The sequence below is a fragment of the Stylophora pistillata genome, chromosome 12 (assembly GCF_964205215.1).
Source record: "Stylophora pistillata chromosome 12, jaStyPist1.2, whole genome shotgun sequence".
Classification (NCBI taxonomy): domain Eukaryota; kingdom Metazoa; phylum Cnidaria; class Anthozoa; order Scleractinia; family Pocilloporidae; genus Stylophora; species Stylophora pistillata.
The window spans coordinates 15,189,446-15,216,575 of record NC_142530.1 but is presented as its reverse complement, the minus strand read 5'-3'; the positions used below and the strand labels follow the sequence as shown (position 1 = coordinate 15,216,575).

Genomic DNA, 27,130 nt, shown 5'->3' with positions numbered 1-27,130 from the left:
CTGGCATGGCTTAGACGATACCACAAAGGTTGGATCGTTTGGGGTGACCATATTGGTTCTCCTCCATCCTAGCATTAGCACTGCACTGATGAGGCCCAGAAGGCCGAAACAGTACTGTCTGCAGTTAGATATAGCTCTTTGGCATACAAAGCTTTGCTTTCATGTCCAAATTGAGCACTCTAACTAGGATGAGTCATTGCTCTGCAATTGCGCATGCTCGCTAGTGTACTCTAGTTTGAGCACTCTGGCATGGCTTAGACGATACCACAAAGGTTGGATCGTTTGGGGTGACCATATTGGTTCTCCTCCATCCTAGCATTAGCACTGCACTGATGAGGCCCAGAAGGCCGAAACAGTACTGTCTGCAGTTAGATATAGCTCTTTGGCATACAAAGCTTTGCTTTCATGTCCAAATTGAGCACTCTAACTAGGATGAGTCATTGCTCTGCAATTGCGCATGCTCGCTAGTGTACTCTAGTTTGAGCACTCTGGCATGGCTTAGACGATACCACAAAGGTTGGATCGTTTGGGGTGACCATATTGGTTCTCCTCCATCCTAGCATTAGCACTGCACTGATGAGGCCCAGAAGGCCGAAACAGTACTGTCTGCAGTTAGTTATATATATATATATATATATATATGTATATATACCTTTGTATATGTATATATATATATATATATATATATATATGTCTGCAGTTAGTTAAATATATATAAATATATATAGGTATATAACTGCAGACAGTGCACACTGTTTCGACCTATGTGGATCTCATCAGTGCAGTGCAGACACTGGGCCAAGCAATTTAAAAATATGTATGAAATATATACACCTTTTTTTCCGTTGAAAGGTTTGATAGAAAACGTTTTTTTTTTATTAATGAGAAAAAATCTTATGACCAATATAGGTATATATGTATGTATGAAGGTATAGACACATACACCTGTTTTCGAAAACGTTGCAATTTAAAAATATGTATGAAATATATACACCTTTTTTTCCGTTGAAAGGTTTGATAGAAAACGGTTTTTTTTATTAATGAGAAAAAATCTTATGACCAATGGGACTACTTCTCATCAAAGAGAGACGATTTTTATTTGGTGAGTTTGCACTGAATAAATCTCAGTACACTTTTTATGTGCAACTCTCTAATAAAAAGAAGAGGGGTTCACTCTTCCTTGATAATAGGGAATATACATACATATCCTCGGCTATCTTTAGAGAGTTGCACATAGAAAGTGTACTGAGATTTATTCAGTGCAAAGTCATCGAATAAGAATCATCTCTCTTTGATGAGAAGTAGTCCCATTGGTCATACTATTTTTCTCATTAATAAAAAAAAACCGTTTGACCAATGAGAATGCTGATACGATTTTTTTCACCAGTGAGAATTTAGTATCGGTTTTATCCGCCTTTCGGAGAAACCACACGAAGTAATTGAGCGTGAATGTTTGCAACATTCTCCGCTGCACGCCGAGAATTATAGCTTCAAGGTTTGCAGACATTAACTCAGTGGAACACTTCTTACTCGTAATTTAAACTTTTCGTCGCGCTCGCTGTAAAAATAAAATATTTGACGGAAATTAACACAACAGCCCCCATGCTGAGCGAAAGTATGCTAGTATATTTGCCGCTGGACATTACATGTTCCTCGAAACTTACAGTTATTCTCGAGCTTCGCTTTACCCGCAAACCAATAATTGTCGATTTTCATGGAACGGCAATGGGCCCCTAAAACCCATGCAGTTATTTTGGTTTAGTTGTGGGATTTATCGATAAGTCGATTGCCAGTCTGGATACTGCGTTGTAGGTAGTTTCCTTTAAGCGTCAGAGAGGGTTTTTTCGAGTACATCAATTCTTTTTGTGACGATAGTTTTTCGCGTGCTAACTGGAAAAACTGAACCTTCGCGGACGGCACAACAATAGCTGAGGGAGATAACCCGGTAGAGACCACTCGGCAGCGAGAACAGAAACTCATCACGATTTCCTGGTACACGGAGAACTACTTCGAGTGAGCTCATACGGACGTCAAGGATGAGACAGCGTTCGGTTCCACAGTAAACTTTATTCAAGGTCAGGCCAACAAGCGACGTGACCTCTAGCGTACACAAGTTTGTAATTAAGGATGTAATTGGAAAACCTTTACGAAGTGGTTCCTTAAGTATTGAACTGGTGCGAGGTTCTATTGTTATCCAAATCGACCATATTTAAACAGCAGAACAAAAGAAGCGGCATAGATCTCTTTTAAGTTAAAAGAAAACTGCTTAAATGTTCCCAACTGTTTCTACGACGGAAAGAATTCTAAATTAAAAGGACGGATGCAATAAACCCGAGGCCATTAAATATAGTAAACTTAGGAGAGAATTCACAACTCTGGTATGGAAAATGTACTTATCTTCATTGCAGCAGCGCATCTTAGGAAATAAGAGTGGAAAAGTAATTAAAAGTTTCTGCATATCTATGCAAGGTAGATGTGGAAACTATCGTATGAAAAGAAATTAAAATTTCGAGTATAAACTTAGCTGCCAACTACCACGAGAACTAATTTTGTCAGAGAGACCATCAACATTTATATTTACCTAAATTTCCACTAGAATTGAACAACAAAAGTAAGCAGATGCAGCTGTACGATTTAACTTGACTATTCAAAATTTACTGTGGCCTTTTATCTTTTTAAAAAATCGCATGAATTGTGAATGCTAAATTTCCGAAAACAACGAATAAATATGCTTCAACATCCACAGGGAAAAATCACTCAATTTTCCCGTAACACTTTATTCAACCATTGAAGTTAGATCGGTTCATTCGGAGCATACATGCAATGTTTCGGAACGCACACTGAACCTCTAGGATGAGCTCCAAGATGGAGAGAAGTTGAATCAGGGAAAGGGAGAAATAGGAGATGGTTTTAAATGCTCTTCAAGAACTGACCTATGGAAGAAGTTATTAATCCACGACTCTAGTTGTTAGAGCTTTGGCTCAGACGTACATGCAAGATCAATCGAAGATGAACATGTACATCCCATCGTGTAACAAATGATAACTGTGGTATGTAAGATTTATATCAACTGAATGAAAAACTGTACAGTTTCGTAACCATAACTCATCCACTCTCAACAATAAGAAAACAATGAGCTGGCAGTTCATTCCAATTGTATTGAACGCGAGAATTCTCAAAATTAATTTTACTAAAAAGAAACGCATACTTGTAAATACTCAAATTTCAAGGCGCGAATTCAGATCGAATAATCTTATTTTTTTAAGTGGCTCAGTAATTATAGTACACTTTGTAATTTAAGACATTTCTGTAAGAGTGATGCGTTTTCCTGCTTGCGCCTTGTTTTTCCTTTCTTTTTTATTGTATATGTCTGAACGTTAATGTACATCCTCCCGGTCTACTCTGAATCTCAGCGACTTTCCAAGCTCTTTAGGAAGTTAAACTTTCTTATTTTTTTAACTCGTAAATTTAAAATGTTCCGCCGGAAGAGGGCCGAAGACCGAAACGTTGTGCATCAAAAACGCTGGAGAAGTCAAGAGTTTATCATTTAGTTCTTACCTGCCATGTGACCATCCTTTTTCACCAGATATTAGCTCGTGTTCATCTGTTTGACCTAAATCACCAATTAACTTTATCCGAGTATTGGTGCTCATCCTCACAAAATATCTGCTGGTAACTTGAACGATATAGCCAACGTAACCTATGACTGCAGAGGAGGCACACAGTTAAAAATTTTTTTCCAAGAAAAAATCAGTTCTCAATTGCTTTAGGCCTTCACCTTGGTATCTACAGTGTTTTTACTTCAAACGCAATGTCGTCGGAGAATCAGCAAAGTGAGTACCCGATGGTGGACTGGAGAGAATATAGTAAAGTGACTTCGAAACAACCACGCATAAGAGCCCATTATCGGCTGCTACCACCGATCTCTCCAAGAAACTTTTTAGAAAATGATCGGAAGTAAATTTTTCATATTTTATTCTCTGTGCACTTACATATTTCTCTTTTTATCTTTTTTATCGTAGAGCTTATATGAAAATTTATCGTTGGAAATATTTACCCTAAGACAACATTCGTGGTATATTTTACAAAATTGTACAGAAATGTTTCTCGCTCGCGAATACATAATCGCTGTAACTGTTTTATTTCGTGATTTTGTACGGTCGATAGCGGCTAAGGAGGAAACCGATTTACTGTATACTCGACTTCGCTCTCTGCATTAAAACTCGAAAAAAAAAAAAAAATAGAGAAGCCGGTAAGAAATTAAATACGAGCCTATTTTCCTCACCCGCGATAGAGTGCACATCATTATTACTTTCAGGTACTATGACGTATTTTAAGGACTAAAATCGTGATTTTAACCAGTGAAAGGTGAGAATCAAAGAATCATACGATGAAAGCAGCCAATTAGAATCGAGAGGTCATTGCTACATTCGCACCATTTTCTTACAGTGTTGAGAAAAGAAATCAAAGCAATTTGCACCATAACGAAGCAAAAAAGCCATTAAAGCTTGACATCCTTCATGAAAGATAGCTCAGCCGTACAGAAACGTACTTTTTCGGACATTCTTAGTCGTCTGTTTCTTTCTAGAGAAGCTTCCGAAAATAACGCCTGTAAAAGTTTCGTGGCCGGTGGCGATGTGCATGAAAGTTTTGCGGTTTCAGATCCGATGCACTCCGTTAAACCCATTATGCCAGACTGTCAGTTTAAAAAATTGTATAGATTTGTTTCAAGAGCGGTATCGATTACTCTTTTCATCTGTTATGCAGCTTTGCTGAACGGTGTTTTTCCATTGAAGGAAAATAAAAGCAATTAAACTTAGAAACTCGAGACATTTTTGCTTTCATATTTCCAGTTTTTTTCTCTCAGTGCCCTCCAAAGTAATAATAGCAGCAATACAGTTTATGTTTTGGGGCATAAATATGATTTGGGCCCTTCTATGAGCTCATTTCAAGAATCGCCTGGTGGCTTGGACTAAAATGAATCTAGTCGAGCCCCAAATATATTTATGCCTGCATACATATACTCTTTTGTTATGTTGTCTTAGAATACCAACATGGAAAATGATCGCTCGAAATAACTGATATACAAGACCTCAATAAGTTAAAAACAGATTAAAAAGAAAAACCGTTTTTGATCCTTAAAAATGTTTTTGTTTCTATCTAAAATTTTGGATCCAGTTTGCCGTTGACACTTTGTGCTGACGTTTAAATTTTAACCTTTCCTACTTGGAGATCAATGTTAAGCGAACTTTAAAAGGATTACGGGCACGTTTAAAAAAAGGAAATAGATTTGCTTCTTACCAGTCAAAGATGGGCCATTATTTGGATGAACTGGGAGTGCAGCGTTCATAACATGTTGATTTCTTTCAAGTGGATCACTTGATGTTCCATATAGTATCAGGGTCCAATCAAACAGGCGACCTATCAAATATAGTTTATAGCATGAATATCCTTAATGCCAGCTTGGTAATCCCATAAGTCTTGATTCTTGAGTGAGAGGAAAACCAAAGCTGATATTTTTTTAAGGGACAAGAACATTTGTATTTTGTCCTACCTTCCTATATGTTGGACAGAAAGTAATCGAACGAGAGAGAAGGTTTCGGAGATTGAATATTCAATTGATCACGGCTTCTTAGACAAGTAAAGGTATCTCTCAGCCGCGAGGTATAGAAAAAGAAAGAAGACAATAGTAAAACATATAATAATATGGTAAAACTTAATTCTCAATCTGTGAACTGAAAATAATGGAAGATGTCCTCTTACCTCTGCTGCCTAATTCAGCCTTAAGTTTCCAAAAGCCTTGTGGATTTTCACCCCAGTGATGTAAAGTTAAAATGGTCCAGTCAGTGAGATTATTCGAATAGCCCCAAAATCTATCAATAGGCCTGTGTTGTGTAAGACGAGATATCGTTTTGCTCGGTGATTCCAGAGTTAGCAGGAGGTCCCCTCTTGGCCAAACCTCCAGGTTGACACGAACTTGGACGTGCTCCAAAAAGCGAATGTTTCCGCACTTTGAAGACATTGAGGTATGTACCGTATCTCTTTCAGAAGTTTTCTGTTCGTCACTAAAAGAGGAAAAAGAAGATGATCATAAGACATGATTAAAGTTTGAGTGAGTGCAGAAAGGGCTATTTGTTCTGTTTGTCCGTGCGTTGATGAATTCATTCTCAGATTTCTTTAAGCACATATCACTTGATTTAATAGTCAGTTTTAAGCTCCAAATTGATAACTCGACAGGTAATTCAACAGTCAGTGATAAAAACTGAGAATCAGGTAAGTAATCGGTCAGTCATTAAAGGATCTTAGTCAAACGCGTCTCTGTTTTTGTTTACATGTGGCAACTGCGGACAAAATTATTCATATTACACTAAACGCCTGGTAGAAGTCATGCTGGCCCGTGAACAGTTTTCACCAAACGTAAAGAAAAGATTCAATAAAGAAGAAGCATGATGCATTCTCAGAAAATATCCGACGCGCTCAACGCTCCATAATAACGTGAAGAGATTCAAAATGCACTTGAAAATGAGAATAGAAGATACCCGACGAAGCTTGGGAGAAATACATGTCTGAAATTATCTGCTCCTTTAAAGAAGAGTCACTTATAAACAAAGAAAATAGCACACAGAGGAAAAACTATTGCCTTTTTTAACGCAGTATGATCCGTCTTTACCTAACCTGAAGAACATTTACTGATGGGCAAGTGACAAATTTTTCAAAACCAACGCATTTAATTACATCACAAAGAAAAAATCCATTGAAATACATCGTGAAGGCAGAAGTTTAAAATAGCTTGCGAATGACAGGAGTCGTGCAAGGCTGTCAATATTTTAACTTTTTTTTACTGGTCGTTTGCCTTGCGACCTGCGCCTCGCACGAAGCTTGTCGACACTTTGATTCAGCAAAATCTATGCAAATTGGCTAGTAGCTCCACTTCTAATGCTAGGACTAATCTTCTTGTCATTCCACTGGTAAAGGGTTTTCGTCTTCGTCGCGGCCTTGGGCCTTCCATGTGAAAGAAAGCAAGATGCCATCGATAGTCCCAGTTGCAAACAAAATTTCACAAGAAAATTGCGAGAAGCCGCTAAAATAACTACCCAGAATAGACTACTGATCATTTCAGAAGACTGCCACGTCAATTTAAGACCTTGATATATCTTAATCGCTCGGATACACTTGGATGGTTGACCCATGGACTGGAAATTTTATGAATTTAGATGGCAGAGAAAGAGGCGGACTAAGCGCGCATTTTCTTGTGGCTGACTAGGACCTTTACATGAAGAATACTTGGAATAAAGAGTCTTTTGTCAGTATTATTATCTTGTTTTTACAAAAATGATATCGGGTTCCTGATATGTAAATGTCTTCAGGCAACACTGATAGAGTGTAAGTAATTAATTTTCGTGATTCATGCGACAATCTCTCTCATCTTCATCGATTTGAATTTTCGTGAAAAATACAAACCTCCTGTTCCCGACGAAACTAAATATCTCACACTTCTGTTGATTCGGTACTCTTGTCCATTTCTTTGCGTATGTGACCATTTTCAGCGCGTCCATCAATCCGAATCCCATATAGTTGCTGACTAAAACAGAAACGTGGACGAAAACAATGGTAATTGACACTTTTCAGTCTATCAAGGACGAGAAATGGATGCTTGATATGTTCCAATCTAATCTGAAGTAATAACCTTTAAAATCAAGATATGGCAGTTGTTTTGGGTTATACCTAGAGTGTCTTTGTAGGTTTAAAGAAGAGAGCTTACGCATGCGTTTCTCTAACTCCCACCATTTTCTTCTATTTCGTTCCCAGAAACTTCAAAAAAGCATTGGAAAGATGTGATGAAGTGAATGTTCACTAAGATTGAATTCAATAGCTCTTATCCCACAAAATTATGAAATTAATTTTAAAAGAGTAAAATGAATAAATCCCAACCCTAACATAACCCATGTTCTACTCGATTCGAATTTCATTTCATATTTAGTTTCGTATTAAAACTATTAGAAATGTATTTATACCTGGGAATTTCTACAGTTAGAGGACAACCTTACATACCTGATAAGCCAGCTGCATTCACAGGGGGCTTATGAATTTTAGGAAATCTTGCACTCCTTGCGATGATGTGCTGAATGTCGCGCCATGTCAGTTGCGGGCTGGCGAACAACATACAGGTATTAAACAAGTTATGTAAGAGTGAAACGATCGAGTAGCTTTAAAGGAACGAAACTAAAAATGATCTTCTGTTGTAAATTACAAGAGAAAGGAATTTTCTTTTCGTTAATAATAGCTTGATCTGTTAACAGCCATTACTTCTTGAAAAAACGAGGAATCATAAAAATGTCTACGACTTACTTTGCCTCAAGTGTCAATGCAATTATTCCAGACGCCATTGCGGTTGCTGCAGAGCTTCCACCAAACTGGTATTCACACTGTCCGTCTTCCCCTGCCGTGACCTAAAGCATATATTTCAAACGGGACGTAAGTCTTCTGTTAGTCAACGGAACTGAATTAAGTAAAATTCTCCCCATACATCCTGTTACTGTAATGAAAGTTACCGCGAGGCAATTTATAATAATTTAAATGCTCAGTCTGTTCTTCTGTTATTAAAAATGACTTGACATAGTTAATAAAGGGCTCTTCGTTTTTCAAGTTTCAGTTTATGCATGCTGATCAGTCTATCTCGTTTGCAATATGAAAGGAGAAACTCTAAGCCCAATTGGACTGAATCTCCTTGACAGTACAGCCCTCTAGCACTTAGGGAACAGTCTTGCCCTTTCATCAGTAGATTTCTGTCATTTTACATGTACTTTGCCACTGGCTAGTTTTTACACATTTATCTATCAAGAACAAACTCAATATTTCCTCATTCTCTTATTTCACCTAAGTTAACCACGATCAGGGAAGTCGAGTCTGAGCACAAGTGAATAACTTTCTCCTCCATCATATAAATACTGGAAAACCTTATACCCATTGACAAAGAGAGCATCTATACATACATACGATCAAGAAACAGCGGACAGCACGAAAGTAGCAAAAAAAAAAAAAAAAAGAAAAAATGATAGCAGCAATAATGGTTATTTTATTCTTACGTATGACAGAAAATGTGCTCAAAGCAGATATGAGATAGATCCAACTCTTTCTCAGTCTGCCTAAAGAACTGATAAAAGAGAGCTACAATGAATTTTGTTGATAGCTCAGTTCTCCGAAGCTGGATAAAGTGAATTATAGATGCAAGTTTTATGACGAAAATAGAGAACTGCACTGCAAGTAACATCTTCAAAATTTATCGGAGGAATTTGTCTTTATACGGTAAAACTACTCACGAGCGGGTTCCTTTCTCCGAACGTCTTTCTGCTGTACGCTGCCGCCATAATTCCTGGACAACGCTCTCCATATGAAGGGACTGATCCAGCTCTGTTTAATCCAGTGATAGCAATCGTGTAGATACTGTTAACGTAACCATTGTATGCACAGCTGTCTTTTGCTATAGTTCCTCCATTTCCAGCAGCGAAGACAAAAATGGAACCTTTTTTATCGCGGCCCTAAAAGTATGCACATTTTGCTGAACTATTAACATGCTGCGATTCGTATCACTAAAGCGTATGGTGATCAACAAGTATGACGGCAAAAGCTAATTCGTTGCGTTCAGAAAAACATTGGTACTCACCACTGCAAAATTTTTTGAACATCACGGCAAAAGTTTGAAAACACTATGGCATTACAACACGTTGCCTGCAGAGCAGGCGTAATTTGGGCGAGCGAGTTCTCAGTATTTTCTTCACGAAATATGGCTGCCATCTTTGATTTTAATGACATTTGTATTTAGAGGGTGGGTGAGAGTCAAAAATAAGGAGAGGGGCTGGGGTGGGGGTGGGGGGAGTGAACATTACGCCTGCCCAAACTCATTGTTATCTTGCAAAACTCCGTTCGCCCTCAAACGGAGTTTCTGATTGATGCGATTTAGCTTTAGCTGTCAATCACAAGCCAAATGTGTCATTTGAACATTTCACACTTGCGGGAAAAAGAGAAACAACTCTGCTGATGGTGAAGTTGTTAGCTTCGATTCCGCTGTCGAGAATTTGGTATGTATCGCGCATTGAGATCAGAACAGAAAAATAAAAAGCAATTTCTACACTGATTTCTGGACAGAATCTACAGGCAGTGTTCCCAACTAGCTTTGGAAATCATGACGGATAAACCTTCGTGCGTACGTAGTTGTCATTTTTCCCCTTCGAAGTATAATTTACGATCAAATGGAAGAAGCATCTTCCTTGGGATTAACGTCAGCTACGCTCATTGTCGCATTGTCGTTTGGAGGATATAGAGTGCGGCAAATACCACCTCGTATTTTCGTCAGCAGGAGAGTTTTGGCGAAGGCATTTCTTTTGTTGACGAAAAAAAATCAACAACACCGTTTCACCAAAATATGCCGGTTCGCATCAACCAAATTATGTCGCGTACACCTTCTAGTGCAGTTGTTTATTTGCTTCAGAGTATCGTTTACGATCAAATGGAAGAAAAATCTTCAAATGGATTAATGGAAGCTACACATGGATTGTCGTTTGGAAAATATAGAGTGTAGCAAATATCACCTCATATTTGTGACCACGGCGAAGGAGGTTTCTTAAGGCCGATAGAAGCCATTTCCTTCCTGAGCAAAAAAACTGCTTCACCGTTTCACTCATCAGCTCTACGTGTGTTTGTTTTTGTCAGAAGACAATGCTTTTGGTTTTTAAATTTACTTCTTTTGATTGGGTACCTGCGGATTTCCGGAAATGCATTGACGCGCAACTAATCAGGGGGCGTTTTGCTTTTTAACAGCCTCTTCGGGCAGGCGTCTTCTCGCCCCTTCCCGCCACCGTCACCCTACCGTCGACTTTGACTCCAAATTAAATATGCTGGTTCAATAAACGATCGCCCGCTTCTTTACGTTAACGTGCCCTAAATAGGACGCCTACACTGCAGGCTATACGGCACGTTTCTTGCGGAAGAACTATCAAAATTCGAAATTCGTGTACTTCTTCTTCAGGCGTGAAGCTTAAGCGCAATTTTTCAGCAAAGGAACGTTTGCATAAGGGTTGGAAGTTTTTTAAGTTTTGGCCATATTTAATTGCAGAAGGTCTCCTGTACCTTTTACGTGATGCATGATTGGCGATTGTTTTCTCAGGAATCGTAATTTGATTTCCTCTTTATCTGTGAATCGTGGTTCAGTAAAGATGATAAGATTTTTCATGTCCACGTGAACTACTTTTTTTGTTTAAACGTGACCCGTGAATGAAGAGCTGAATTAAACGTAATGCAAGAACTATTTTGTTTTTCCCGATGAATTCCCAGCTTTTTCATGGTTTTGAAAATGTATGTATGGTTCTCGAAAGGTTGGGGTTAGGTTTTGACCAGGATGTTAACAGGAAATGGACTTCATATGGATCAATAAAGGTTCCTTGAGCAGACAAGATACGACATTAAGTCATCTTTTGTCACTTAAGACCGGTCAAGACTAGAAAAGGTAAAAATATTAACTGGTCAATTTGGTTTTTTACGTTTATGTGGAACGTGATCGTCTCAAATTTCGCCATTATTCTTGGTGCATAAAAAGGCCAAATATTTTTACGTGACTGAGTTTTACAAAGGGGCATGAGTGACCCTCAATAAATCCAAAGAAAAATATGTCCATAGACAAAAAACACCCCATTTGAGGTCATATGCAACTAAATTGAAGTTTTAAAACCCTGCGTTAAAAAGTCAAAACACACTTCATCTAAGAGAAAAAATGATGAGTGATAATTATGGTAATAATTATCATGAAAATTACCTCCGTCGCACCGTCTCTGAGTGCTCTTTGAGTTTGGTATCCAGGTCCCTTTACTTCAAATCCCTTACTGCCAGGTCCCCAGCTGTTAGAGTAAATATCTATGTATTGCCGATTGTACCGTAGAGCTTTAGCCTCTCTCCAGTCAGGCGCCATGTCATCCACGAACAGTCGAATACCTAAAGTAAATAATCCTCGTCAGGTTTAGTCTGCGATAAACATGCCAGCCTTTTAAGGGATCGTGCCCCAGGAAAGAGCAAATAGCAAACTAATATGGGTTCATCATGAAGGAACGCATGGTGCTGAGGTATTAAAAAGAAGGGGGGGGGAAGCAATCATGAAAAAAAAAGTATATTTCAGGAAATTAATAAATTTGTAGTCATTTCTAGTGTCACGCTGTGTAAATGTTCAAACATCTTTTTTAAATTACCTAGTTGCGCTATAAAGTGTCAATAACTGTACAAATTCTGCCATAAATAGATGGGGAGGGTACTCCTAATGTCGGAAAAGACTGATCCTTTAGAGAAGCTACTCTGAGAGAATCATTTGTAATCGGTTTAGTACTTTGAATCAGTGTGTGATTTAAGTCAAGCGGCTTTCGATAAAGTGCTATCGAAGTTTAATGCGTTTTCTTGTCATTAAAATGCTTCTAGTTGAGGTTTTCAATTCGCTTCGAGAAATTTATATTGATTTATGACATAACTTAGGCACAACGTGCGCTCTAATTGGTCAAGAATCTATCGTATATATCTCTGTATAAGGCTTTTGGTTTGGAGGAAACGAGGAGGACACTTTGAACGCCAAAAACAACAACAAAGACTTTATTTTTCTAACATTATCAAATCTGATATTTAAAAGTCAGTTTAATTTTTTCTGGTTGCTCCGTTTTATGCCTTTATTTTGCGATGCGCGGTTAGAGTGAAAGAACTTCAGAAATTCGAGTCCACTAGAATCCCAACTGCTCGCCGAGAAGGAAATTTAGGTTCTAATTTTTTTGCTTCAAGAAAATCGTAGCGTCAAACTACCTGAGTTTTCATTTAAATATTAAAGAAAATATTATTTACTGACAAGAACAAAAACCACTTGCAAAGTGAATGTACACTCAAGGTTTATGGAAACTCAGGTTGCCCTCCACAATTTCAGCTTTTATTTGATAGTTTTGCCAAGTTAAAGCGTTTTAAGCTCTTTCTGTAAATTTTAGCTAGGACTCCATGGAAGTTTGAACTCAAGCTGAGGCAACAGAAACAAATTTGGTTGAAGGAAAATAGTGTACCACGAGTAAACAAATTAGTTGGACAAAGTATGAATCAGTGCGCACGACTTGACGTTGTTGTCTTTCGATTTTTCCCCTTTTGTCGTGGTGTGGTCTAATAAAGTTATTAAAGAATTTAAAGTTAAGTTCTCACGATCGAAATAGATATGATTAATCAAAACTCTACAAATGACCTTTATTTCTCCAAAAAACTCTTCCGGAAGACATAAATACTGCTTCCTAGGTATGCAAACTTTAAAAACTTCCCGTACAGATTAATCAGATCGTGAGCGCAGTGGTACACACTAGACAGAAAAATGGAGTTTTCTCCGTCTAAACTATAGTATTCTTCAGTAGCACTTTATAGTTCGTGCCTTTATCTTGCATATCGTTATTTTCCATTGGTTTCTTTATATTTTCTGACCAGTCTCTCCTGCCGTTGCTTTCATTCAACGATAAATTCTTGCTGACAATTCATTCAATTTCCGGCACTTTAATTGGTTCATCGCACTTTTTGACGAGTTTTTTTTTTTTTTTGAGAATCAGCGACTTGATCTCAGAGTAAGACTGAATTTATCATTCTCTATGACAAACTTCACTCATATTTATGCCATTAAAATTTTATTACTGATTTTGGAAGTCCGTTGATAGTTTTCACTGCCCAGGTAGGAATAATGATCAGAAGTGGTTGGTCTTCGGAGATATTGGGCCTTAAAATACCCTTATTTTTGGACTTTGTCAAAACCAGAAAAATTTTTCTATACTTAGAGGAGAGGTAAGGAAAGATATGAAATGAAAAGGTTAGAACAATTTAGTTTTCTTAAGGTCTGATGGGTTTTCGGTTTGTAACAGCACCAATGTAAAGTTAGCCAATTAATTATTCAAAAAATTCAGGAAATGAGGGTGTTCCCAGGGGAACCATATATCTCCCAGGAAATGAAATATTTTGACCTATTATTTTCACATATTTGTTAAATCATGATACTTAGCATTTTTGCCAAGTTTAAGCCAAATCGGGGATTTGGGCTTTATCGCCCCCCGCCCGGTTTTCTCGTGAACACGTTCTTAAAATACAAGCAATGATAACGATTTTAAGTTTGCGGGGTTTTTTGTCAGCTCTTCATGTCAAAAAAGTTTTCTTTTAAGTCTGTCAAATGGGGTATTCAATTTTTAAGATACCAATTTTCAATAAGCATCATAGCCAAGAATCATTCTATGGAGACTAAGGCAATGGGGAGAAAGCGCAGAGTATCTATTATCTATTTAGTCACTAGAAATCACTTTTTCTACAGATTAAGAAGAGTTTTCTTGCCTCCTATACGAGCATTGTAAGCCAGGCCAACTCCACAAAATCCATTGTTTCCTTCAGCCGCAATAACGCCTGCACACTTAGAGCCATGTCTAAATTGGAATAAACAAAGTGCAAACAATATATAATGTATGTTAGCTTAATAGCCCCAAGGAAAAGATAAAGAACCACCTTTCTGATATGATACACTCTTCAATAAATCTACACCATAGTTCATTGCACCGCGTCTGTTTGCTGAATAATTGAGCTGCTTGCCATCATTTAACAGGTACATACAGAAGGTAGTTTATATCTCATATTACGACAATAATAATTTGGTTACGCTACAAAACGTGCGCAATTTCTGTAAAATATTTGCATTTTAACTAGATTGGATAACAGTGGGATTTCGATCAATCAATCAATCAATACTTTATTTACCCACGTGGAGTTAGAAACTGGAGGAATTGACTCATCAGAGAAACTATTCCGAAAGAATAATTTACAGCTAGAAAAGGTTAGCTATTTTGAATTTATTTGATCTAAGCCTGGTGGCTTGATAAAAAAAAAAAAAAAAAAAAGAAGCAAAACTAACCCTGTCATGTAGACACGGTCCCTTGGATGCTTTGGTCTAGGGTACGCATCGTCATCAACAAAATCGTAACTAGCATTCATGTCCTAATGATGAAAACGTAAAGAAGAAAACGTTCAGAAAAAAAGAAGGGAGCCTTAAACAGGCCTTTTTGATCACATAAAATATAATGAATTTAAGAAAATAATTAAGGGCAACGAAGTAAGGCAAAACACACCACAAAAAATCACAACAAACTGGACGTGTAAAAGGGATCATATAAGCAAGACTGAACTTGGGCACCCTCTTGCCTAAGAACTTTACTAATACAAAACTAAGCAATGGTTTCATTTCAGTTCTCAGTTAAACCCTGAAAGAGTAGCAATAAAATTGGAGGAAAAGGGACTTACATAGTTTCTTCTTAGTTCAGCATGTGTTGGGTCCAAGCCCTCGTCAACCACAGTCACCACAACTCCGGCACCGGTATAGTTCATCTTCCAAACATCTCTTACATTGTAGTTACTTTCATAATCTGTATTCTTTAGAGAGGTTCAAAGAAAAATTAAATTGTGTGCATGTTTTCACAACTCCGCAGTTGTGCTTACAGAAAATTTAAGAATGCAAGATATTCACCCAAACCTGTGTTTACAGTACAATCGTGAGGTACATTATATATGAATCTTTTTTTATTCATTTTAAGGATATCAGCAGCTTTTGACCAAACTAACTTCTAGATAAACCAAAATTTTCACAAAATAAGAGAACTACTGAGAAATCGGTAGCTTATGGAAATAAAATCGACTCAAGGTGATAGCGAGGTTTTTCGATAACTGTTACTTACGATGTACCACTGAAGGCCAGCACTGGTGTCATTAAATGGCATGTTTAACGCAGAATGGAGCTGAAAAAAAAAAAACAAAAAAAAACAAAAATTATTATCATTGACAATTTCTAACAATATTTCTTTTATCTGAAGAGCTGATTAGTGGAGTGACTGGTCTGATGCCGGACGGAGGACGCTCGTTATGTTTCAAATAAGAGAATGCATCAAAGCGCAAAGGTAAAATTCGACGAGTTTCTTCGAGTTTTGTCATGCATTTTCCAGGACTAACTATTTGATACTATTTATCGAGAGATAAAATTAATCTTTTATAGCTCAATCTTTTACAGTTGAAGGTCACGTAAGCGGATACCCTCGGGACGGGATAAAAATGTCCGTAACTGGAGCTGGCCGCTTACAAGAATGGTTCTTGTAAGCGGCCACTAGAGGTGTAGGGTATAGCTGGCCGTGTACGGGGGGCTTGCCCAGCTAACAATAAATAATGGTACACAAAAAAATAGCGCGGTATTAAATGACATTTTTGTTTTATTGCGCCCTATACAATCCTACCATAATGACGATAACTGAACAGTATTACTGTAGCGTTACCCTTGCGTTACTTGGTTTTTTAGTCACGTTACAAGTCATGCGCAGTAAGCATAGAGCATACCTCGAGCTTTCATATTTCGACGGTGCTCCATTACAAACGATAGCACCCAAAGTTTTGTAGATTTATCGTTTCTGTTTTGTTTGTGCACGTTTTCGCCCCAAGATCGGGATAGAGGTACGCCCTTTTATATTACTCATCGTAATCGCTCTAACGTTGTTTGTCATTTAATTCCTTTTATCTCTTAATTCATCGGTTCAGTCGCCGACATTCACTGATTTCGCGATATACTTATTTCTTCTTGTATAATGTTTATCGTTCGGATCGGCTAGCGATTTTACTCGTGCCTTGAATCGATTAAGCTATAGTTAAGATTCAGCTTGCCTATTGCATCCTTGTTTCAGTTTTTACGTGTTGGACCACATTAAAGAATAACGTCATTTAACTCCACGTCGTGGTGTTTGTATCCAATGTGAGATTTGACTCAGCTCATCAACCTATCGCCGCTAAAATTACAGTACTGTATACTGCAGTACTAGCCAAACAATGTGAAGGACACAAATGCAGTGGCTGAAGTAAGACCACGTGAATAAACGTATCATCAAGAACTGTAGACTCAAGAACACCCAAACACCATAAACAAGAACCGTGAAATACTCGGACACACTCCTTTGAGGATGTTGCTGTTTGTTAGAAAGTTTTTAAAGCGGGGAACAAACAAAGGAAAGACTGTTGTAAGGGGAAAGCGAGTAAACAGAGGAGCCGTATACGACTTAGAAATTCCTTGCCAGTATATATGTGATGGTGACACTAAAATGTCTATGCCTTGGCTAAAATCGAAACTTGGGTGCCTTGGCTACAGTGTGCTGACAACGTTGTAATTCCAGTCACAAGCTCATATGCTTTGAAATGTAACCGGAGGTGGATGACGACAAAACAAACATTGAAATATGGTACTGTAATTACTGTAAAATTATTGTGACGAACGGTAATGTAAAATAGTTGATTGATTAAAAACAAGATACTGTATAGAGGTTGTTGATTTTCTCTCGGGTGTCCGCTTATGAGAGCTTAAAAACAAAGAAAAAGTCCCTGAAAGTGTCCGCGGCCGCTCACGGGAATGTTTGCTTACGAGAATGTAAAAATGCAGAGTTTGTGTGGGAGTTAAAACGGGGTTTCAAGGCGGCCGTAAGTAGAGCTGTTCGCTTACGAGAGTGTCCATTAAGAGAGCTTCGACTGTAGTTAAGTTCCGAACAGTAATGGTCGGAGATCGGAGGGGGTAATCTATACTGTTTGCCCTAGTAAAGCAAATTTTCCAGACTTCTCTCGCATTCGTGCTCCTGTGACTTCTGACAACCTCTGGTCCATCTCGAAACCTATTCAGGCTAGCAAAATACCTCTCTTGCTTGTCTATCTCTTGGTTAGTTTTTAATTGAATTTAAGTAGGCCTTACGAATTAATGCGCTTTTTGCACTTAGGCCGACGGAAATGTCTTTACAATGGCTCATTCCCGCTCAAAAACCTATTGAATTGATATATTGCATTGACCTAAGATTGATTATTGCGTCCCTTAGCTTGCAACCAAATTTCTGTCTGTATGAGTCGATCACTCTTAAACCTAAGTTACCATATTATTTGTTAGACTTAGCCGACTTACTTTGCTTTCATCCATGGACCGACTTTCATCAGAAGGTTTAGAGAAAACAAAAGGTAAAATTGCAATAATAATCACCAAGATTCCCATACTAATTCATCCGTGTCCTCCTAAGCTCAATAGAATATGTTTTTGTTCTTACACATGGGGGTTAGATATAATTGTGCCTTTGGAAGTTACTTCCTTGAAAACTGAGCAGTTCGAAAACTTGTTTGTTATTTCTGCAACACGTAGACTACTGATTTAGGGTCAGGAATTACAAGAAGCATTTGTTGAAACGTGACAGCTCACAGTACGTACGTGATAGAAGTAAGCACTTTAATGGAGGGCAGAGGGGGGTTAAGAAAGATCAACTCACTTTGGAAAATGAAAATAATGAACCAATATATAAATCTGTAATAACTTATGACGGCAGGAACAACTATCAATCTATGGCGTTTCACTTCTCAACCTCAGACGGAAAGGATCAAGTTTTCGAACGAAATTTATTCATAATATACCAGGACCTAAAAATTTGTAAATGTTATCTGTTATGTTGTACTTCTTAGATATTTCGGTAATTGCCGTTACCGGGAACACGGGAAAATTGTTTGTCTGCTTTGAAGTTCTCCCCATGACATAATGCCTCCCGCTAATAAGCAACTCAGGAACAAAAATACTCCATATGACTTCGCGCGCGTGACCTTTCATTGGTACTGTTAGTTAGCCTACGTAACCGCGGACATACCGTTACTGTAGCCAGTTATCGATTATTCACTACATGGATTGTTTGAAATACTCTTCGTTAATTTGAAGAGTGTGAATCAATTGTTTACGATGGTCCTTTTCCCTCATGATCAAGTTGACTTTTGTTCGTGTGATCGACTCAGCGCATGAGGAAGTTATACTTAATTTATGAACTGACCGGAGGAACAGAATGCTGATTTACTCAAAGTCCCAAACCCATAGACTTCAACTCGAACTTCCAATTCACCAATAGCGAATGCTTATGTCTGAGTCAAAGTGTGCTTTCATCAAACACGTTTAGGTCAAATACAAAGACAGGCAATTTCTACTCTCGAAAACTGAACTCACCAGAGTAAGCATGATGGAACGATGAGTTATTTTTGATCACTTTGCTTCTTGTAACGGTTTTCTTTCTTTAAATGGAGTTCTGGATTAATATTATGACACGGTAATGAGTGTAAAACAAAGGAATGCAGTAACTGATAGAGCATCTTCCCCAATACAGTATGTTCTGCATTCTAGAATAACGAGGCCAAGGTTTTGTTGCTGTCTCTGTTTTTTCAGGGCTTTTGCTCCTGTTTCATCTTCCCATTATCATGGTGATACAATTTCATGTGTTCCCTTTCAACTTAAAACAAAACACCCACAAATGTTTATGTGGGATGCACTGGTAGCTTAATTAATTGCAACAAATGGAAGAAATGTTATGCCATCGGTAAACATAATTTATTTTAAGAGTACAAAAGTGACCGAGTAATTTTCACAACAACCCGCTCAAGCGTATAACCGTCACTCTGTCACGCGAAGCGTTTGTAACTTCAGTTTTGCAACCTAACCAATTTTGCCCCTATAAGTGACAAAGTATTGGCAAAGGTTACTTGATACATGGTCGGCCGAGCAAATAAAAACATAACTAGCTCAATGACCAACTGTTTTTTGCTGGGATAGAATCACCGAATTGATCGTCACTGGGCGCACACTCGTGATGAATAGCAAGCAAAGATGCATTCACGTGACACCTTTACACGAACACATGAAAAACCCATCCCAGGGTCGGCACATCCTTGAGAAGTCTAGAATTTACTAAGTTGGTGTTCTCTTGTTTCCTTTCAGCGATAAAATTCCCAAGCTTGTAACCAAGTGAATCTTTGTAATAATTCGTGTGCTTTTTTCAAAAGGGAAGAAGAACTTTGCTGACCGTTTGGCTTGTGAGCAGATTCAAAATACAGTAAATGAAATAAATGTCGCGATGAACAATAGCGCTCTGGAAATATATCCGGGTTGACAATTAAGAAACTTGAGAGGGCTTTCAGAGAGGCATTGAGTCGTTTAATTGACCTCAAACGATTCCGATTTAACAAGCAAATGACAAAATAACATTCCTTGTTGCTGAAGAATTTGACAGAAAATAGTTACCTTGAAGCTGAAGGGGATGAATCCTTCGCAAATCGAAAAAGTCATTAGCGTCATCCGTTTTAGTTTAAGGAAGAAAGCAGCATCGCGCACTCAGAAACAAAACTTCAGGCACGTACGAACTAACAAAGACGCTTGACCTCAAAAGTATTTGTCGGTTAAAATTGATTTTTTAGGCCAAATAAAACCCGATGTTAATTTTTTTAATTGAATCGCTAACAGTAGTAAACAAGCACGCTCCTCCGTCGCTTTCAGTGTCTCGGGTGTAAAAATTTGATAAATGGGATATTTACCACCTCAAACTAGCATTAAGTAGGTCCTCGATTAGTGAGGTACTTTTAGACTCTTAGATCAGCAGCAGTAAACAAGTGTATTATCAGCACAAATTAACTCACACGTTCGACGACTTTGCACCATGCATACAACAGCTTTCAAAGAATGAAAGAGTGCTGATTCTAATCTGGCTCTAGATTTCTGACCTCTAGAGCTTTTCAACATCTGAGTTATTCAGTTCTTTTTTATGCAAAGTCTTCGACGCTTTCAAATCATAGAATTCGTGGACCGACGATTCCGAAAACGCTCCACACCTTTCACTGTGGGTCTACCACGAATGGCGTGTGCGTCTGCAAGTAAGAGGAGCATATATGTATCTTATTAGACGTTTTGTTGTGTACTATCGCTGAGTATCTTTACTAGTTGTGCCGTATTTTGACGAGCCCGTAGGGCGAGCCAAAATACGAATGACGAGTAAAAATACTCAGCAATACGATACACCAAAACGTCCAGTAAGTTATTCATTATCGAACACGATAAATTGTTATTTCAGTGCAAGCGAATTTCGCGGATATTTAATTACGGGGATCGCATGACAGAAGGAGAAGGGTCTCTCGCGCTACTTCCATATATGGTATGTAGGCTAGTCCGCCATATGTACACATAGAGTGTCACTGATGTACGTCTGGGGAGTCACTGATGTACATATGCGTGACGACAAAACAAAATGGCGGCCGGCTGGTATGTTCAGAAGGTACACCATGCGCTTTTCTTTGCCCAGGAAAGGTAAGTAAGCTTTCAACAACTAAACGGATTATGCCCTTTCCACTTTATATGTTTGTGGGACACTTAAATTTCAAATTTGCCCGAGCTAGCATAGAAAAAGGGGTATGTTATATCGCAACATTTCCTAGATTTACAGACATTGTTTTATAAATTCATACCGCGTAAATTTTTTAATATCTTCGAAGGGCTAATTACTTTCAAGTAGTTGATAACTACGAAAGGTAAACAAGGGAATCGGAAGAAAATGCTGCTATTGATTTGAATAAATATTTCATGGCTTTTTGCAAACGTCTTTTATGGAAAAAAGTAAAGTTGGTTGTAAAAAATGATAAATGCATTCCGAATTGGCATTGCATTCTTTAGAAATTGCTGTGATTCCACAGGTATAGGAACCAAGTCATGCAGAAAAAGCAAAAATATAATTAGTGTCCCTTTCTTTTTAGATTTAATTTCTTGATCTATAATTAATCAGTTTACTACTCTGGAAATGGCATAAAAGATCTCAACGAGCACATTATTCCTGTTGAATTGGGAAATCAATACAATGTACAACAGTGTATATCATTCAGCTGTTCTAAATGTATGGATCATGGGAGACCCCTGTGGCACTGCAGCCTTTGTAGTCTATCATTTGAAATCCCCTCAAGATTCAAGGCCCTCTACAATAAAATTCACTAGACCAACGATATCTCAGTTCAAGGTAATAAGTAGTTCCTCAAATCCAACCAAAACCTGAGTTGTTCCTAGTTAGGCATAGGATGCTACATAATGGTAATTGAACTAAGTGGAGTGCAATTTGGTCTGATATCAAACGTGCGATGACAAAGTTACATGACCGCAAAGCGGGAGTGTGATTTGTGATCGTAAGTTTGATAGTTCAATTACCACTTTATTGTGTTTATTTCGAAATCAAAATGAGCAAGGCATAGCTTGTATTAATTACTTACTGATGAAATACAAACAATTAGAAGTAAATTGAAGAAAAACTTTTTTTCTATCTCTTTATGCTGCTCTTTAAGAACGTGTCCACCTGAAAACCATGCAGACGAGTCGACACGACCCCCCACTGAATTCGATCAAATTTGGCGCACTTGTTTCCTGCAATGAACCTACAATCTAGACCAAGCGGTTTATCCAGATACTAATTTTTTAGAGAGATATACTAGTTTTAAGTTTTTCTCAAAAAATGCGCAAAAATCCGTGCCAAAAATGTAGCGAATTCATGATGCTGGTGTTTGTCCAAAATCTCAAGCCAACAAAAGATATTTCGCTAAGTTGAAGTACAAACCTAGATCTTTATGGACACACATAAAGATATATGATTGTCTGTTTTTATATTTTTCAAGCCATCAATCAAACTTGACAATTTTCACCATTTCGCGAAATAACAGAAAATACCTCTAAAATAGCGGGAAAGAGCAAATAAGTGGCTATGTTTTGATTCCTTTCAATGGTTTTTCCAGCTTGGAAAATTGATGATCTAAGCAATTACGAAAATAAAAGTTTGTGATGTTTACATTTTAGGTGAAGAATTTGCCCTTAAAGTACGGCAATCCGGCGTGCAAGGGAGGGTCACGTGACACGTCCCGGAGTGTCGTAATACAGATTCCGTTTGTTGATGGGTCTCCATAACGGGAGGAAAACTTCGAGAAGATCTTTAGGAGTATTTTGAAAACCATTTTCATGTTTGATTCCAGTTTTATCTCATCTAAAAGTCATATGGGAAGCCTGGCCGCTTTTTGTTTTATTTATTTCGTTTCATTGCAACTCAACTTCTAGGCCCTTTTAAGTAAGAAAAGTACTTATTTGTTTGCTGTAAAAGCAAAGTAATGATCAAGTATATCGAAAATGCAAATTCAAATTATTTTGGCCATTTTTGTTTTCTAACGGCATTATTTTGGTAACGCGCTGAGAGGATTGCTTGGCACGCACAGACACCGACATTTCCCACGCTTTCCATGCATAACCATACAAGCAGACATTTCGTAAAGATGGGCGATTTTAAATGTGTGTGTTTTTTCAGCAATATTCTAAGAAAGAACGTAACCTTTCTGCTCGAAACAAGAGCGTCAGATCTATTTTATTGTGAAGAATTGTTCTTGCACCCTTAAAGAGCACTTATATGGTTGTTTTAGCCTCCGGGGAAGGAGTAGAGGAAGACGGTAAATTATGTTTGGTCCGCCGGCGTTGGATTATTCGACGAGTGCGGAGAAGATCTCCCAATTTGTCCCGAGCACAGGAACGAATTTGGCTTGGGATGGGGGCCAAGTAAAGTTTGTAAATATACTGAGCATCAGAGCAAACAGAAACCGTACAGAGGGATATCCAGGGAGATGTCGAGAAAAATATACTTACCCTTCGGTGTGCTTTGCGAGACTGGACAAGGTAACTCATTGCAATGCTGTGTCGGAACACCGGTTACTTTTTAAAATGAACACAGCATGAGATAAAATATAAGTTTTGTCATGCTTCCGAGTTAAAATAGTATTATTATTTTGGTTTTCTAGGGATATGTAGGAAATAATTATCTAATTACAGCGAGACTGTGCGCTGCTCCGAGGAGACAACTAGTGATACACAGGTAAAAAACTTAGTTCTTATTAACCAAGCGGGAGGTCTGTATGAGAGAATCGTGACTGAGGTCGCCAGTACAAACCAAACGCAGTGAGGTCTGTACCAGCGACCGAGGTCAAGATTCTCCCATACAGACCGACCTAGCTCGGTTAATAAGATTTTTATTATATGGCTGTGTCTTAAATGCCAATTTATATTCTCTATACCTTTTTCTTCTAGACCCTTCCAGATGCCGGTCTAGATGGGAAAATCTAGACCGCTTTCAATGTTGATTTCAGCCAATCAAATTCGTGAATTCGGTAGTTCCCAGTCCTTGTGAGACACAGCCAAATAATAATGTGAAATATTAGTACTTTTCTAAACCGGTAGTCATTCCGATAAATTTAGTTTTAAGGTCGGCACACACGAGGGGACTAGTCCCTGCGACTACTCCGTGCGACTAGTCCCTGCGACAAGTTTTTGAAGGGTTTACACGAGGAGACCGGTAGCAAGGACTATTCCCTTAAGGCGTTCACACGAGGGCACTCAATTGCACAAGAACATAGGAAAATTAAGGTGGCTCGTACTAGTTTCCTCGCGCGGGGACAGATAACTCTTGCGTCACGCGCGAGAGAAGCGTGCGAGAGAAACGCGAGATTAAAAGACGAAAATTTAAAACAAAGATGGCGGCGCGTGGATTTTTTTCTACTTATGTGAGAAGTTTACCTTGTATTTGAGCTTGTATTTGATGTGTTGAGCGGCCAGTGTGAATGCAGGAAATAGAAACTAAGATAAGGAAGACGATTTTCGGAGAAGTAAAGGTTGCTTCACTTCACATTTAAAAGAAATATTCAACTGATATGAAATCTTGCGATGGCGAAAAAGGAAGAACTCAAGTGAAGGATAATCTACCTAAAGTGGAAGACGACTTTGAAACCTCGAAGAAAATGATATGATGTAGCCAGAAGTTGTGTGTAGGAATTTTAAGATGAGCCCGGGAGGCTGTCTTTGACAGCTGTTTAATGATTTTCTTGGCAGTAAACGTCTGTAAACATCAGATCGTAGCCGCTCGCGCGAGCACACGCAATTGTCAGCGGTAGCTAAAATAGATCATGAGCAAATGGCGACCTTATAGAATCCAGATTTTTAAATGCGCGAGAACGCGCGTGGAAATTGCTAAACTCACGAAAGCTATTGCATGAAAACAAGTCCGGTGACCCCTTCTTTTCATTGTTCCAATATGTTAAGAACGTCGAAAGGAATCATTGAAAAAAAATAGAAAATTCTAGGGAAGGAAATTTGCGATGTGTGAAAATTGCCTCTTTTCTGGATTTTCTGAAATTCCGCTCCGTAGAATTTTTTAAAAATCTTCATGCATTTTCCTTTTCAAGTGCCGAAAGCAATCACTGAAAAAAATCACGGAGTCACCTCTGAAGTTTTCGAATTATTTAAGCCACAAGCCAAAGAATGCGTCTGAATAAGCCCATGAAAGCGTTGCCATGGAAACTGCTAGTGACGAAATGACGCCTATTTTTGGATAACCAATGATTATATATTTCAACCTTGTAAAAGTGTTCAACTGGCCTTGGTCAGTCTTTCTGTTGCATTCTTTCAAAGTTAAAAACCACCAAAAAGATGAAAACCGGTACGAGTCATCTTAAGAGGCAAAGATGTTTCTTAGTCTGGGGCGTTACACGAAAACAAGGAAAATTTGGTAACTTTTCATTGTAGCACTATTAAACATCGACGCAAATGAACTAATTCAGTCGGACTATTCCTGCTTTTACTTATTCCGTTTTTGTTTTTTTAATTTTTAACAGACACAGAGTAAAATAGGGTAAAAATTTCATCAAAACGGCTCCAAGACATCTGTATATGTTTAAAAAACTAGAAATAGCTTTTTATTTTTCAGTTGTAGAAATCTAGAATTCAGGGAAAATTCATAGAAACTGCAATTTTTACAAATACCGGAAGTCACGCAATCCCTTCTTCACGGTATCTATTTCGGCGGGAAAGCGGGAAATCAAGCCGGGAATTTGAAAGAAGATGGCGTCTGGAGCTGAAGAGAAGCAAAAACAGATAAATTTGTGCGTAATGGAATTATAGGAGGTTATCATACTGACCCGTAATTGGCTTATTTACCGTTTAGTCGTAGGGACTGGTCGCACAAACAGTTCACACGAAGGGACAAACATTTAGTTTCATGCGACAAGTCCCTGCGACTGGTCGCACGAATTCAAACCAGTTCGAATTCGTCCGACCAGTTGCAGAGACCAAAAGAAATGTGTAGATCACACGAAGGGACTAGTCGCACGAAACTGGTCGCTGGGACTAGTCGCAGGTACTAGTCCCCTCGTGTGTGCCGACCTTTAGGCTTTTATGCAACAATAAGGTAACATTTCACATACAGTTTTCATTTCGAAAAGTCCTGGTAGCGAGTACCGGTCGAATGTATACTATACTCTATTTGCGAGTGGGGTGGGGGAATGGAAAATTTTCAAATCAATTCTTTGCAGAACCGTAAACACTGAAATGAATTATTTGCAAGCGCAATAAACCGACATAAACTGTATGCAACCCCCAAATAAATTGCTGCTGCAAAAAGGAATAAGTTGTTTGCATTCAAAACAATTTTTGTCTCTCCCCCTCCCTTCAGAGAAGTAATGGTCTGTCCCTAGCAGCTTATATTTGTGCGCTCAAAGCATGGTTGTTATCGTTACAAGAAAAGACATGGTCGTTGTACCCTTTAAGACACCCGAAGAAAGTGAAAGGTGAAGGATAATAATTTGATTGAGTTCCCACGGTACACCCTATTTTCAAACTGTATGAAGTAAGATCGCCACATTGATGCACCACGCAAACAGACTCGATATTGTCTGTCCGTGGTTACAATTATCACTAAAACTGCATTGGAGTCTAAAACTCGATAATAAAGCAAGTGGCAAAAGGTACAACATTGCGCCTCGTAGTATAAAGCCCATGCTCGAAGATCCAGCATGCTTCGCGCACCTCCCCTAAAGCCCACAGCAGCTGAAGCTTCAAACATCTACTTACTCATGCCTGTGGATGTTGATTTTCAGGTCATGATGGTACTACTGTAGCGCAGCTGAAGGAGGCTATTGACTCGCACGGGGGAGTTAAAGGCTGCCTGGCTGCTGTATGCGAGCTCCACCAAGCAAAGCAAATGTTAACACCCGTAAAGTGGGTGGGCATAAGTCAGCTAAATAATTTCCAGTACGAGTGTGGTAGTATCAAGATGTGGCACGCATTTCGTGTTGGACTAAGATGTCGGATAAAGGCTCTTCCCATGGATTCAACGCAGCAAGTCACAGGTATAAAGGTTTTGAACCTATTCGCGTACTAGACACCGGAAAAGGCGCG

At 38.5% G+C, this 27,130-nt stretch overlaps 1 protein-coding gene, 1 long non-coding RNA gene and 1 pseudogene across 4 annotated transcripts in view; 2 read left to right on the top strand and 1 right to left on the bottom strand.

The window, feature by feature from the left end:
- The window catches only part of LOC148718955 (endoprotease bli-like), a 29,080-nt gene extending 10,774 nt beyond the window's left edge, over positions 1-18,306 (bottom strand). Inside the window, exons 1-13 of one of the 2 annotated variants that reach the window (XM_088742089.1) lie at positions 18,002-18,306; positions 15,759-15,818; positions 15,328-15,456; positions 14,942-15,024; positions 14,371-14,459; positions 11,810-11,985; positions 9,321-9,539; positions 8,350-8,450; positions 8,053-8,150; positions 7,462-7,582; positions 5,764-6,065; positions 5,302-5,421; positions 3,559-3,706 (exon numbers count right to left, since the gene is read on the bottom strand). In XM_088742089.1, coding sequence (XP_088598215.1) covers positions 3,559-3,706; positions 5,302-5,421; positions 5,764-6,065; positions 7,462-7,582; positions 8,053-8,150; positions 8,350-8,450; positions 9,321-9,539; positions 11,810-11,985; positions 14,371-14,459; positions 14,942-15,024; positions 15,328-15,456; positions 15,759-15,818; positions 18,002-18,088 — 1,733 coding nt within the window. In that variant the 5' untranslated portion in view covers positions 18,089-18,306. Of the gene's footprint in view, positions 1-3,558; positions 3,707-5,301; positions 5,422-5,763; positions 6,066-7,461; positions 7,583-8,052; positions 8,151-8,349; positions 8,451-9,320; positions 9,540-11,809; positions 11,986-14,370; positions 14,460-14,941; positions 15,025-15,327; positions 15,457-15,758; positions 15,819-18,001 lie in introns of those variants that run through there. The other variant, XM_088742088.1, reaches the window with a different exon arrangement.
- LOC148718943 (uncharacterized) overlaps positions 1-27,130 on the top strand; it is a 279,110-nt pseudogene that overhangs the window by 75,851 nt on the left and 176,129 nt on the right. The gene's annotated exons all lie outside the window — the stretch shown is intronic.
- On the top strand, positions 16,383-17,373 carry LOC148718956 (uncharacterized). The gene is made up of 2 exons (XR_015994178.1): positions 16,383-16,521; positions 16,749-17,373. It is a non-coding gene; the product is annotated as an uncharacterized LOC148718956 (long non-coding RNA).